Source organism: Coregonus clupeaformis, chromosome 27, assembly GCF_020615455.1.
Source record: "Coregonus clupeaformis isolate EN_2021a chromosome 27, ASM2061545v1, whole genome shotgun sequence".
In the NCBI taxonomy this organism is placed as follows: Eukaryota; Metazoa; Chordata; class Actinopteri; order Salmoniformes; family Salmonidae; genus Coregonus; species Coregonus clupeaformis.
This window is the reverse complement of record NC_059218.1, coordinates 38841252-38855287: the sequence shown is the minus strand read 5'-3', so window position 1 is coordinate 38855287 and position 14036 is coordinate 38841252. Positions and strand designations below refer to the sequence as shown.

General features: G+C 42.1%; 1 protein-coding gene across 4 annotated transcripts in view; it reads left to right on the top strand.

Annotated features, from left to right (window-relative positions):
* LOC121541954 (serine/threonine-protein phosphatase 2B catalytic subunit alpha isoform) overlaps nt 1-14036 on the top strand; it is a 96731-nt gene that overhangs the window by 63636 nt on the left and 19059 nt on the right. For all 4 annotated transcript variants that reach the window (XM_041851365.2, XM_041851366.2, XM_045208192.1 and 1 more), the window contains exons 4-8: nt 4095-4206; nt 5529-5674; nt 6080-6219; nt 12882-12959; nt 13144-13238. In XM_041851365.2, the coding sequence (XP_041707299.1) occupies nt 4095-4206; nt 5529-5674; nt 6080-6219; nt 12882-12959; nt 13144-13238 (571 nt within the window). The remainder of the gene's footprint in view (nt 1-4094; nt 4207-5528; nt 5675-6079; nt 6220-12881; nt 12960-13143; nt 13239-14036) is intronic.

The following is a 14036-nucleotide window of genomic DNA, read 5'->3' as shown; positions in this document are numbered from 1 at the left end:
TACAGTGCATTCGGAAAGTATTCAGACTCCTTCACTTTTTCCACATTTTGTTACGTTACAGCATTATTTTAAAATTGATTAAATTGTTTTTTTCCCCTCATCAATCTACATACAATACCATATAATGACAAAGCAAAAACAGGTTTTTAGAAATATCACATTTACATACACTACCAGTTAAAAGTTTGGACACACCTACTCATTCAAGGGTTTTTCTTTATTTTTAGTATTTTATACATTGTAGAATAATAGTAAAGACATCAAAACTATGAAATAACACATATGGAATCATGTAGTTACCAAACAATTGTTAAACAAATCAATATATATTTTATATTTGAGATTCTTCAAATAGCCTCCCTTTACCTTGATGACAGCTTTGCAGACTCTTGGCATTCTCTTAACCAGCTTCACATGGAATGCTTTTCCAACCGTCTTGAAGGAATTCCCACATATGCTGAGCACTTGTTGGCTGCTTTTCCTTCACTCTGCGGCCCGACTCATCCCAAACCATCTTAATTGGTCGGGAGATTGTGGGGGCCAGGTCATCTGATGCAGCACTCCATCACTCTCCTTCTTGGTCAAATAGCCCTTACACAGCCTGGAGGTGTGTTGGGTCATTGTCCTGTTGAAAAACAAATGATAGTCCCACTAAGCGCAAACCAGATGGGATGGCGTATCGCTGCAGAATGCTTTGGTAGCCATGCTGGTTAAGTGTGCCTTGAATTCTAAATAAATCACAGACAGTGTCACCGGCAAAGCACCCCCACACCATAACACCTCCTCCTCCATGCTTTACGGTGGGAAATACACATGTGGAGATCATCCGTTCACCCACTCTCCAATTTGGACAGTGGGACTCCAGATCAGAGGACAAATTTCCACCGGTCTAATGTCCATTGCTCGTGTTTCTTGGCCCGAGCAAGTCTCTTCTTCTTATTGGTGTCCTTTAGTAGTGGTTTCTTTGCAGCAATTCGACCATGAAGGCCTGATTCACACAGTCTCCTCTGAACAGTTGATGTTGACATGTGTCTGTTACTTGAACTCTGTGAAGCATTTATTTGGGCTGCAATTTCTGAGGCTGGTAACTCTAATGAACTTATCCTTCCATTCCTGTGGCAGACCTCATGAAAGCCAGTTTCATCATAGCGCTTGATGGTTTTTGTGACTGCATTTGAAGAAACTTTCAAAGTTCTCGAAATGTTCCGTATTGACTGACCTTCATGTTCCGTATTGACTGACCTTAATGATGGACTGTTGTTTCTCTTTGCTTATTTGAGCTGTTCTTGCCATAATATGGACTTGGTCCGTTCATCCACCTCTGGCCTGCTGGCCCCCCTACCTCTGCGGAAGCACAGTTCCCGCTCAGCCCAGTCAAAACTGTTCGCTGCTCTGGCACCCCAATGGTGGAACAAGCTCCCTCACGATGCCAGGACAGCGGAGTCACTCACCATCTTCCGGAGACACTTGAAACCCCACCTCTTTAAGGAATACCTGGGATAGGATAAAGTAATCCTTCTACCCCCCCTTACCCCACCCCCAAAAAATAAAAAATATAAAAAAACATATTGTAAAGTGGTTATCCCACTGGCTATAAGGTGAATGCACCAATTTGTAAGTCGCTCTGGATAAGAGCGTCTGCTAAATGACGTAAATGTAAATGTAAATGGTCTTTTACCAAATAGGGCTATCTTCTGTATACCCCCCCCTACCTTGTCACAACACAACTGATTGTAAGAAGGAAATAAATTCCACAAATTAACTTTTAGCAAGGCACACCTGTTAATTGCAATGCATTCCTCGTGAAGCTGGTTGAGAGAATGCCAAGAGTGTGCAAAGCTGTCATCAAGGCAAAGGGTGGCTATATAAAATATATTTAGATTTGTTTAACACCTTTTGGGTTACTACATGATTCCATATGTGTTATTTCATTCTACAATGTAGAAAATCGTAAAAAATTAAGATAAACCCTTGAATGAGTAGGTGTGTCCAAACCTTTGACAGGTTCTGTAAGTATTCAGACCCTTTACTCAGTACTTTGTTGAAGCACCTTTGGCAGCAATTACAGCCTTGAGTCTTCTTGGGTATGACGCAACAAGCTTGGCACACCTGAATTTGGGGAGTTTCTCCCACTTCTCTGCAGAGCCTCTCAAGCTCTGTCAGGTTGGATGGGGAGCGTCGCTGCACAGCTATTTTTACGTCTCTCGAGAGATGTTCGATCGGTTTAAAGTCCAGGCTCTGGCTGGGCCATTCAAGGACATTCAGAGACTTGTCCCAAAGCCACTCCTGCGTTGTCTTGGCTGTGTGCATAGGGTCGTTGTCCTGTTGGAAGGTGAACCTTCGCCCCAGTCTGAGGTCCTGAGTGCTCTGGAGCAGGTTTTCATCAAGGATCTCTCTGTACTTTGCTCCATTCATTTTTCCTTCGATCCTGACTAGTCTCCCAGTCCCTGCCGCTGAAAAACATCCCCACAGCATTATGCTGCCACCACCATGCTTCACCATAGGGATGGTGCCAGGTTTCGTTCAGACGTGACGCTTGGCATTCATGCCAAAGACTTCAATCTTGGTTTCTTCAGACCAGAGAATCTTGTTTCTCATGGTCTGAGAGTCCTTTAGGTGCCTTTTGGCAAACTCCAAGCGGGCTGTCATGTGCCTTTTACTGAGGAGTGACTTCTGTCTGGCCACTGATGGAGTGATTGGTGGAGTGCTGCAGAGATGGTTATCCTTCTGGAAAGTTCTCCCATCTCCACAGAGGAACTCTGGAGCTCTGTCAGAGTGACCATCAGGTTATTTGTCACCTCCCTGACCAAGGCCATTCTCCCCCATTGCTCAGTTTGGCCGGGCGGCCAGCTCTAGGAGGAGTCTTGGTGGTTCGTAACTTTTTAAATGTAAGTATGATGGAGGCCACTGTGTTCCTGGGGACCTTCAATGCTGCAGAAATGTTTTGGTACCCTTCCCCAGAACTGTGCCTCGACACAATGCTGTCTCACAGCTCTACGGACAGTTCCTTCGTCCTCGTGGCTTGGTTTCTGCTCTGACATGCACTGTCAACTGTGGGACCTTATATAGACAGGTGTGTGCCTTTCCAAATCATGTCCAATCAATTGAATTTACCTGGAAACAGGATGCACCTGAGCTCAATTTCGAGTCTCATAGCAAAGGGTCTGAATACTTATTTATAAAGTTGCAAAAAAAACGAAAAACCTGTTATTATGGGGTATTGTGTGTAGATTGATGAGGAAATGTTTTAATTTAATCCATTTTAGAATAAGGCTATAACGCAACAAAATGTGGAAAAAGTCAAGGGGTCTGAATACTTTCCGAATGTGCTGTACACACTCCAGACCTGGTTATGATGACTTCTGCCCCAGGTTACCAATCCCCAATATTATCACTCTACCTGGTTGGCTTTGACTGGAGGGCTTTCCTATTAGGAGCCATCAGGAGCTCATTCTCTCTGCTGAGGCTACCTTTAAACTGAAGGCATTCTGCTGTTTCCACTGAGATGAGATCGATGGAATCTCTGTCCTGCTGCCTCCCTCCCTGTGCCACTCCGTGCACTGTGCTGCTTCCATGCTCTGCGTGACGAGGAGCTATAGTGCACTGAAGCCCCGGAAAAACCGTGAGGAGGAAGGGGGAATCATCCAGTCACAATGCAATCGATGCTGACACGCTGCATTTGCATAAAGGAGGGCTTTCCCGTTGGCATGAGGGGTTGATTATCCTTAAACAGACTGGCTCCACCAATTCTCATGATTATCACACTACCTTTATCAGCTGTCACCAAATCAATGGCTTGGGGTCCCTCATCTGAGATCATCCATAATCATATATGATTAAATGGAGGCCTGTTAGAGTTCAAATAAAGGTCAATTTTATGCTTTTTCTGATTTGAGCTTTGGGCAGTCATTGATCGTGATACAGTCTGATTTTATAATTCCCATGTCATGTTATATAATGTTGATTTTGTTATCGTCAAGCTGCAGCCTGGTGCAGGCCTTTTTTCTTAGGCCCGAACTGTGTATTTTATCATGGTGTGTATTTGTGTGTATATAAACTGAGCTAATAACCCTCTTTATCCACTCTCTTGACAGTGTGTTTTGTATCTTTGGTCGTTGAAAATCCTCTACCCAAAGACGCTATTTTTACTGCGAGGAAACCACGAATGTAGACATTTGACAGAATATTTCACCTTCAAACAAGAATGTGAGTACTGTCTCTCCAGAGATGTTCTATTTCTTTCTGTTTACTTCTCCCATGACTTATCAATACCATGTCTCACCTGGAGCACTATTGATGAAAAAAGATATCATGCCTTGTTCCTTGAGAGAGGAGCAGGCAGGAGGTGAGGAGGACAGGTAGATATGGGAGAGGAGCAGGCAGGTGAGGAGGAGAGGTAGATCTGGGAGAGGAGTAGGCAGGAGGTGAGGAGGACAGGTAGATCTGGGAGAGGAGCAGGCAGGTGAGGAGGAGAGGTAGATCTGGGAGAGGAGCAGGCAGGAGGTGAGGAGGACAGGTAGATCTGGGAGAGGAGCAGGCAGGAGGTGAGGAGGACAGTTAAATCTGGGAGAGGAGCAGGCAGGAGGTGAGGAGGACTGAGTTGGTGATTGAGAGTTAATGATGAAACACTGCATCGCATATAAGCACACACAAACATAAACACACACACACAAACAAAGATGAAACAGAGGCTTATCTGAGGAGAAGTTGTGATCAATATCAGAGATCCCTGAGATGAGATGGGGAGGAATGGGGAGAGTTGTTCTCTGGGGAGGAATGGGACAGAAGGTAGAGGTGTTCTCTGGGGAGGAATGGGGCAGAAGGTAGAGGTGTTCTCTGGGGAGGAATGGGACAGAAGGTAGAGGTGTTCTCTGGGGAGGAATGGGTCAGAAGGTAGAGGTGTTCTCTGGGGAGGAATGGGACAGAAGGTAGAGGTGTTCTCTGGGGAGGAATGGGACAGAAGGTAGAGGTGTTCTCTGGGGAGGAATGGGACAGAAGGTAGAGGTGTTCTCTGGGGAGGAATGGGGCAGAAGGTAGAGGTGTTCTCTGGGGAGGAATGGGACAGAAGGTAGAGGTGTTGTCTGGGGATGAATGGGACAGAAGGTAGAAGTGTTCTCTGGGGAGGAATGGGACAGAAGGTAGAGGTGTTCTCTGGGGAGGAATGGGACAGAAGGTAGAGGTGTTCTCTGGGTCTCTAGTCATACATTCATGAAGAAGTGCATGATGGGGGTCATCTTGTTCTCTGCTCAGTCTCATCACACAATAGAGCATATATTATGTGTGTGTGAGTGTAGAAAGAGGATGGTTGGATGTTCTTGAGGATGAGATATTGTGTTAGTTCTTTCTTGGAGTATCCATTGCAGGCTGAAATCTCTCTTACGTTTGAATCATGAATTAATGTCAATAACAATTGAAGCTATTAACCCATATCTCACATCAGGATTCCACCTTTACTAATGATGAGTCCCTATGTGTATCATTCTACTGATCCAGTTGTCTCTATGTCTGCCCCTCTCTGTGGTGATCAGGTAAAATCAAGTACTCGGAGCAGGTGTATGATTCATGCATGGACGCCTTTGACTGCCTTCCCCTGGCTGCCCTCATGAACCAGCAGTTCCTGTGTGTCCACGGAGGACTCTCACCGGAAATACACACCTTAGATGACATAAAGAAGGTACTTAACCACACCATGGCAGTACCAAGCCATGCATAGGAAAATCACATTGACTGTGTCTTTTTTCTTTGCATACTTGAGTACAGTACATGTGCATTTTGTTTGTTTGTGTGTGCCTGTGTGTGTCTGTCTGTCTGTGTGTGTGTTGTGTGTGTGTGTGTGTGTGTGTGTGTGTGTGTGTGTGTGTGTGTGTGTGTGTGTGTGTGTGTGTGTGTGTGTGTGTGTGTGTGTGTGTGTGTGTGTGTGTGTGTGTGTGTGTGTGTGTGTGTGTGTGCCTACCAACCAGTGTGTGTGTGTGTGTATGTCTGTGTCTGTGTCTATGTGTGTGCATGTTTTTATGTTTTTATGTTTGAAAATGTGTGTATTTGCATTTGTCTGAATTCAGCATGTTTCTCTCTGCTGTAGATAGACCGGTTCAAGGAGCCTCCAGCATTTGGGCCCATGTGTGACCTACTGTGGTCTGATCCTCTGGAGGACTTTGGCAACGAGAAGACACAGGAGTTCTTCAGCCACAACACAGTCCGAGGCTGCTCCTACTTCTACAGGTCAGCTCTCTCACTCTCCTTTTCAACACTTTCTCTCATCACTGTTCCTCATGTTTTTGAGCCATCAAGATCACTCTTTTGTTGCTGAGAAGTGCAAATTTGTAGTGTATTTGAGGTTTAAAAATGCTTCTAAAGTTTGTCATGTCCACTTTAAAATGTCAGACTTGATTTCCCCTAAGGAAAAATGTATCAACCCCTACAAAAAATGTCAATTAATTATAATCCACATAATGAATCACATGTCCTGTTGTATCAGGAGTATTCTCCTGCTGTAGCAGACTGGCTCAAATTAAGATCCTACATCTGTACCTCCAAACCAAAATGAATGAATCCTATCTCACACACACAAACACAATTGTATAGACACACGGATATACAGCACATACAGTGCATTCGGAAAGTATTCAGACCCCTTAACTTTTTCCACATGTTGTTACGTTACAGCCTTATTCTAAAATGGACTTAATCGTTTTTCCCCCCTCATCAATCTACACACAATACCCCATAATGACAAAGCAAAAACTGTTGTTTTTTTTTTTACATTTTTGCAAATGTATTAAATATATAAAAACTGAAATATCACATTTACATAAGTATTCAGACCCTTTACTCAGTACTTTGTTGAAGCACCTTTGGCAGCGATTACAGCCTCAAGTATTGTGGGGTATGACGCTACAAGCTTGGCACACCTGTATTTGGGGAGTTTCTCCCATTCTTCTTTACAGATGCTCTCAAGCTCTGTCAGGTTGGATGGGGAGCGTCGCTGCACAGCTATTTTCAGGTCTTTCCAGAGATGTTAGATCGGGTTAAAGTCCAGGCTCTGGCTGGGCCACTCAAGGACATTCAGAGACTAGTTCCGAAGCCACTCCTGCATTGTCTTTGCTGTGTGCTGAGGTCCTGAGCGCTCTGGAGCAGGTTTTCATCAAGGACTAGTCTCCCAGTCCCTTCCGCTGAAAAAAACATCCCCACAGCATGACACTGCCACCATCATGCTTCACCATAGGGATGGTGCCAAGTTTCCTCCAGACGTGATGCTTGGCATTCAAGCCAAAGAGTTCAATCTTGGTTTCATCAGACCAGAGAATCTTGTTTCTCATGGTCTGAGAGTCCTTTAGGTGCCTTTTGGCCAACTCCAAGCGGGCTGTCATGTGCTTTTTACTGAGGAGTGGCTTCCATCTGGGCACTCTATCATAAAGGCCTGATTGGTTGAGTGCTGCAGAGATGGTTGTCCTTCTGGAAAGTTCTCCCATCTCCACAGAGGAACTCTGGAGCTTTGTCAGAGTGACCATTGGGTTCTTGTTCACCTCCCTGACCAAGGCCCTTCTCCCCAGATTGCTCAGTTTGGCCGGGCGGCCAGCTCTAGGATGAGTCTTGGTGGTTCCAAACTTCTTCCATTTAAGAATGATGGAGGCCACTGTGTTCTTGGGGACCTTCAATGCAGCAGACATTTTTTGGAACCCTTCCCCAGATCTGTGCCTCGACACAATCCTGTCTCGGAGCTCTACGGACAATTGCTTCGACCTCATGGCTTGGTTTTTGCTCTGACATGCACTGTCAACTGTGTGCCTTTCCAAATCATATCCAATCAGTTGAATTTACCACAGGTGGACTCCAATCAAGTTGTAGAAACATCTGAAGGATGATCAATGGAAACAGGATGCACCTGAGCTCAATTTCGAGTCTCATAGCAAAGGGTCTGAATACTTATGTAAATAAGGTATTTCTGTTTTTTATTTTTTATACATTTGCTAACATTTCTAAAAACCTGTTTTCGCTTTGTCATTATGTGGTATTGTGTGTAGATTGATGATGGATTCTTTAAAAAAAATCCATTTTAGAATAAGGCTGTAACGTAACAAAATGTGGAAAAAGTGAAGGGGTCTGAATACTTTCCGAATGCACTGTAAATACACACCACCTATGTGCATCTGTGTTGCCTCGGCTCTGTATCCTGTAAGCAATAGTGTATGTCATGTCTGTGTGAGATGCAGCCGCTGCCCTGACCTACATTCTGGGTGCCGAGGGAATTTGGGTGGAAAGCCCTGGATCTATGGGCTTCATACAGTAGGCTCTCCAGGAGCTCAGGGCACGGCCGTTATTCTGTTGTTTTTATTTACATTTACATTTTACATTTTAGTCATTTAGCAGACGCTCTTATCCAGAGCGACTTACAGGAGCAATTAGGGTTAAGTGCCTTGCTCAAGGGCACATTTACGTCATTTAGCAGACGCTCTTATCCAGAGCGACTTACAAATTGGTGCATTCACCCTATAGCCAGTGGGATAACCACTTTCCAAATTATTATTATTTTTTATTTTTTATTTTTATTTTTATTTTTATTTTTTTTGGGGGGGGGTAGAATGATTACTTTATCCTATCCCAGGTATTCCTTAAAGATATTTCTTGCGTAAACCTTCTAACACTTAAATATTTCACACGCTGATTAACCTTTGATGGGGCTGTGGATGGCAGTGGCTGTGGGGAGGGGTAGAGGGGTTGGCGGCAGGATGGGATGGGTCAGCTCAACCTCTGCCTATACACAGACTACAGACTACTGCGCGTAGACTGCTGTGCCCCAAAGCCGCTAGGGGGCCCCCGACCCCAAAAAAATAAACTCGATCTGGGTCTCAACTTAGTTTGGAGAGTTAGAAAAGTAGAATACATAATGTGCAATTTAAAAATGTGGTATTGCATCAGCAGGTTTCCAATTGAAGAGTTTCATTTCAAAACGCTATGTCCATTTTCAGAAATGTTGGTAAATTCATTTTTATTGTTTAAAGAAATTATGAAAGAGATTGGTGTGTTTTTTCACTCTCTAATCATGGCATGGGGTTGTTCAATGACAGACCTGTATTTGTTTAAAATCTATCACTTGATGGTTTCATTTCAGAGAGACAAATATTCATGTTTGTTTTTGCAAAATGTTATATAGCTGCCTCACTCTCAGAGAAATAAGTAGTACTGCTAGGTTTTACACGGTCAAATGTAACAAATAACGACATTTTTTATAAATAAATGTACCAATAATAGATTTGTGACACCAATATTTATTTAACACATTTTAAATAATAATTCAGTACAGTAATATGAGATATGTATGTAAAACATTTACACTCCCGGTCAAAAGTTTTAGAACACCTACTCATTCAAGGGTTTTTCATTATTTTTTACTATTTTCTACATTGTAGAATAATAGTGAAGACATCAAAACTATGAAATAACACATATGGAATCATGTAGTAACCAAAAAAGTGTTAAACAAATCAAAATATATTTTATATTTGAGATTCTTCAAATAGCCACCCTTTGCTTTGATGACAGCTTTGCACACTTTTTTTTCATAGTTTTGATGTCTTCACTATTATTCTACAATGTAGAAAATAGTAAAAACAAAGAAAAACCCTTGAATGAGTAGGTGTTCTAAAACTTTTGACCGGGAGTGTACATATGACATTTACCCAGGGCGACTTACTTAGTGCATTCATCTTAAGATAGCTAGGTGAGACAACCATATCACATTCAAATATACAGGATATGAACATTACATTCCAGCTAAACAATGGATGTATCGCGTTTAGCAAAAAAAAAACTTTTCATACACATCTCAAATCTATTAATTAAAAATATGAGAACAGTAATATTTTACACACACATGAAGGTACCCATAAGCAATCATTTCTGATGAAAAAAAACACAAATGTGAAAAATTGGTGGATATAGAGTTTTGGAAATAAACTCACTTTTTATGTCAGTCACTCAATTAGCCCATGTCAGCTAAACATTTTTAGATTGCTAGGTAAGATAGTCTAGCCAGTGGGGTCCAAAATTATTGAGACCCTTGATAAAGATGAGCTATAATGACTGTATAAAATAAATAATTCAAATTCTGTATGCTATATAATATTATACTAATACAATTGCTCAGAGAAAAATATTTTGTTTAACAAGTAATACTTTTTTCCTCAAAAAGGTAGGGGTCAAAATTGATACACCTAAATATTCTTAGAAATAAAGTAGTTAAAAGTTTAGTATTTGGTCCCATATTCCTAGCACGCAGTGACTACATCAAGCTTGTGACTCTTCAAACTTGTTGGATGCATTTAAAGTTTGTTTTGGTTGTGGTTCAGATTATTTTGTGTCCTTTAGAAATTAATGGTAAATAATGTATTGTGTCATTTTGGAGTCACTTTTATTGCAAATAAGAATATAATATGTTTCTAAACACTTCAAGACATGCTAACCTCTAACCATTACCAATAAAAGGGGAGGTTAGCATGTCTTGGGGATATGATCATTGACCCTCTGTAACTTTCTCTCTCATCATTATTCACAATTCATTCAGGATTATCCATAATCATGGTAGCATCCACATGAATGTAGAAGTGTTTAGAAACATATTATATTCTTATTTACAATAAAAGTGACTCCAAAATGACACAATACAAGATTTACCATTCATTTCTATTGGGCACAAATACAACCAATACAACCAAAACTAACTGCAAAATGCATCCAACAAGTTTGTAGAGTCACAAGCTTGATGTAATCATTGCGTGCGAATATGGGACCAAATACTAGACTTTTGACTACTTTATTTATAAGAGTCGTTAAGGGTGTCTAATTTTGAACACTACCTTTGAGGGTTTTTTCTTTCTTCATAAACAGAATATCTTTCTCTGAGCAATTATATTAGTATAAAATAATATAATTTCCCAATTTTATGAGCATACAGTCATAATTGCTCATCTTTATTAAGGGTGTCAATCATTTTGGACCCCACTGTATCTAAACCTATCACCAAATTACCAACTGGGCAAGTGCCCATGGGCCCTGACCCCCAGGGGGCCCACATTGATTTTGTTAGTCACTCTCACTCAGATATCATATAAACATGGCATAAGTCATGGCAACATGTTTAGAACTACAGGGGCAACCAAATCTTGCTTTGGGCCCCCAAAAAGCTAGGGGTGGCCCTGGGATGGGTGGAGATGTTGGTACAATGCATGGCTGTCTTAGGTTAACACATCCTCATTAGATGCAGTTACACACAGAAACAAGTGCACCTCTCAGGGCATTGGTCAGTCAGTTTGTGAGGGGGCATATGGTATCATTGGTGATAGTAGGTGGCGTAGATGGATCTCAGCTGGCTTATGTCCATGTTTATGTGTGCTGTATCATTCTGACTGACCACAGTAATACATTAAGGGAACTATCGGACAGCCACAAGACACTTTATGTAGTCCCACCCGGCATCCATGTTGTTAAGTGGTGGACTGAGCTTGTTTTCATATGGTGAGGTGAAAAGGCCTATGGCCTGGTTTGTCAGTGAGGGGTTTTAATAGTGTCTTCAGGGAACGTCTCTGTAATGCTTCTCATCAGTCACCCTGTAACCCTAAAGTTTCAGCACCTGAAGGTTTTACCAATACACTGGTCAAGAGAAACGCCCCAGGAGCCAAATCTGACACAGATATGAGTAGACCCCCTCCTCTGACCAACTGAGCCATGGATTAAAAAACGATGCACATTCGGGCCAATCAATATGTGAGCTTGAGTCGTAAGCATTTGCATTCCATTTTTTCATAACCATTGTTATCCTGTTATTTTATGAATCTGATAATTTTGTGTTATGATCATGGTGATCGTAGTGTCTCTTTTTTCTGTTCATCACGAAATAGATTTGACTATACGATTATATAACCATATACACATTCTGGGTTTATGTAGCATCTGTTAAGCTCACAATTCCTTCAGGAATTGGAATGGAATCAAGCTTTAGCTGAAACTGTATCTCTATCTGAATCAGCAGGACGGAGTGAGATACAGAGGGGTGATACATTAGAGACAGCAGGTGGGGGTTGTGGGGTTAAAGGAGAGTAATGTAGAGGAGATGAGAGGGGGAGTAGACATAGGGACCTCCTACTCCAAGCCAGGCGGTTGAAATGCATCGTGGGTGTAAAGCAAGAGTCCGGGCAGGGGCCAGTATCAGCTCAACACTGCCATCTATCCCACAATCCCCCTGGGGCTCTGCAATGAGCTGTTGCTATGACAACCCACTCCTCCAGCCCAAACTGGAGCAAGTGATAGGAAGAGGAAGAGATGGAAGGGAAGGAGTGAACAATGCTGACAAACAGGCCATCTTGTTAACAGTTTGCTTAAAGAATGGGGTTATGTACCAATCCTCACACATTTCCTGTCAGGGTAGAACTGACAGCCAGTTAGCAGTCAAATAATAGCTGACATGGTTTGTTGTGTTTTTGAGCCCAGTGAGTGGCATAAGGTTGCTTTGGGAGAACTGGGAGCCGTGGGATGGGCTGGGATGGGCTGCTCTGTCTTACATCATACTGAGCAGTGCTCTGATAACAACACACTGACGCCTGCTGATGCTCTGCACTGTTTTGTTGTGTTGTAGGACAATGTCAATGTTCTACTCTGTGGCTGGACCAGGGATATCATATTGTATTCTCTGTTTCGTGACTGTAATATAGTCATATAACGTTTTGCCACTGTGTATTCAGCTATGCGCTGTTACACAATACTTATGTATTCTGCATGTTTTTCAGTTCCATGGGTCAGTGCTAGCTGTGTTGCTCTGTGATATGTATCAAACAGTGTGAATTTAAATATGCCATCCCAAAACCCTTTCTCCTTTTTCTGCTGTGCAGTTATCCAGCTGTATGTGAGTTCCTACAGAACAATAACTTATTATCAGTTATCCGAGCACATGAAGCACAAGATGCTGGGTATGTACTCTCTCTCTCTCTCTCTCTCTCTCTCTCTCTCTCTCTCTCTCTCTCTTCGCTCTCTCGCTCTCTCCCCCCCCACACACACACACACACACTTTCAATAGCTTTCATACGATTCATGATTCATCCAGATGATTAATCTGAAAACACCTCCCACTCTCTATCTGTGGGTGTCCTATAGCTACCGGATGTACCGGAAGAGCCAGACTACCGGCTTTCCCTCCCTCATCACCATCTTCTCAGCGCCAAACTACCTTGACGTTTACAACAACAAAGGTCAGTCTATCTGCTCCATGTAGTTTTTATATACACTACCAGTCAAAAGTTTGGACACACCTACTCATTCAAGGGTTTTTCTTTATTTTTTTACTATTTTATACATTGTAGAATAATAGTGAAGACAACAAAACTATGAAATAACACATATGGAATCATGTAGTAACCAAAAAAGTGTTAAACAAATCAAAATATATTTTATCTTTGAGATTCTTCAAAGTAGCCACCCTTTGCCTTGATGACAGCTTTGCACACTCTTGGCATTCTCTCAACCAGCTTCATGAGGTAGTCACCTGGAATGCATTTCAATTAATAGGTGTGCCTTGTTAAAAGTTAATTTGTGGAATTTCTTTCCTTCTTAATGCGTTTGAGCCAATCAGTTGTGTTGTGACAAGGTAGGGGTGGTATACAGAAGATAGTCCTATTTGGTAAAATACCAAGTCCATATTATGGCAAGAACAGCTCAAATAAGCAAAAATAAAGGACAGTCCATCATTACTTTAAGACATGAAGGTCAGTCAATCCGGAAAACTTCAAAAACTTTGAAAGTTTCTTCAAGTGCAGTCGCAAAAACCATCAAGCGCTATGATGAAAATGGCTCTCATGAGGACCGCCACAGGAAAAGAAGACCCAGAGTTACCTCTGCTACAGAGGATAAGTTCATTAGAGTTACCAGCCTCAGAAATCGGCACTTAACTGCACCTCAGATTGCAGCCCAAATAAATGCTTCACAGAGTTAAAGTAACAGACACATCTCAACATCAACTGTTCAGAGGAGACTGCGTGAATCAGGCCTTC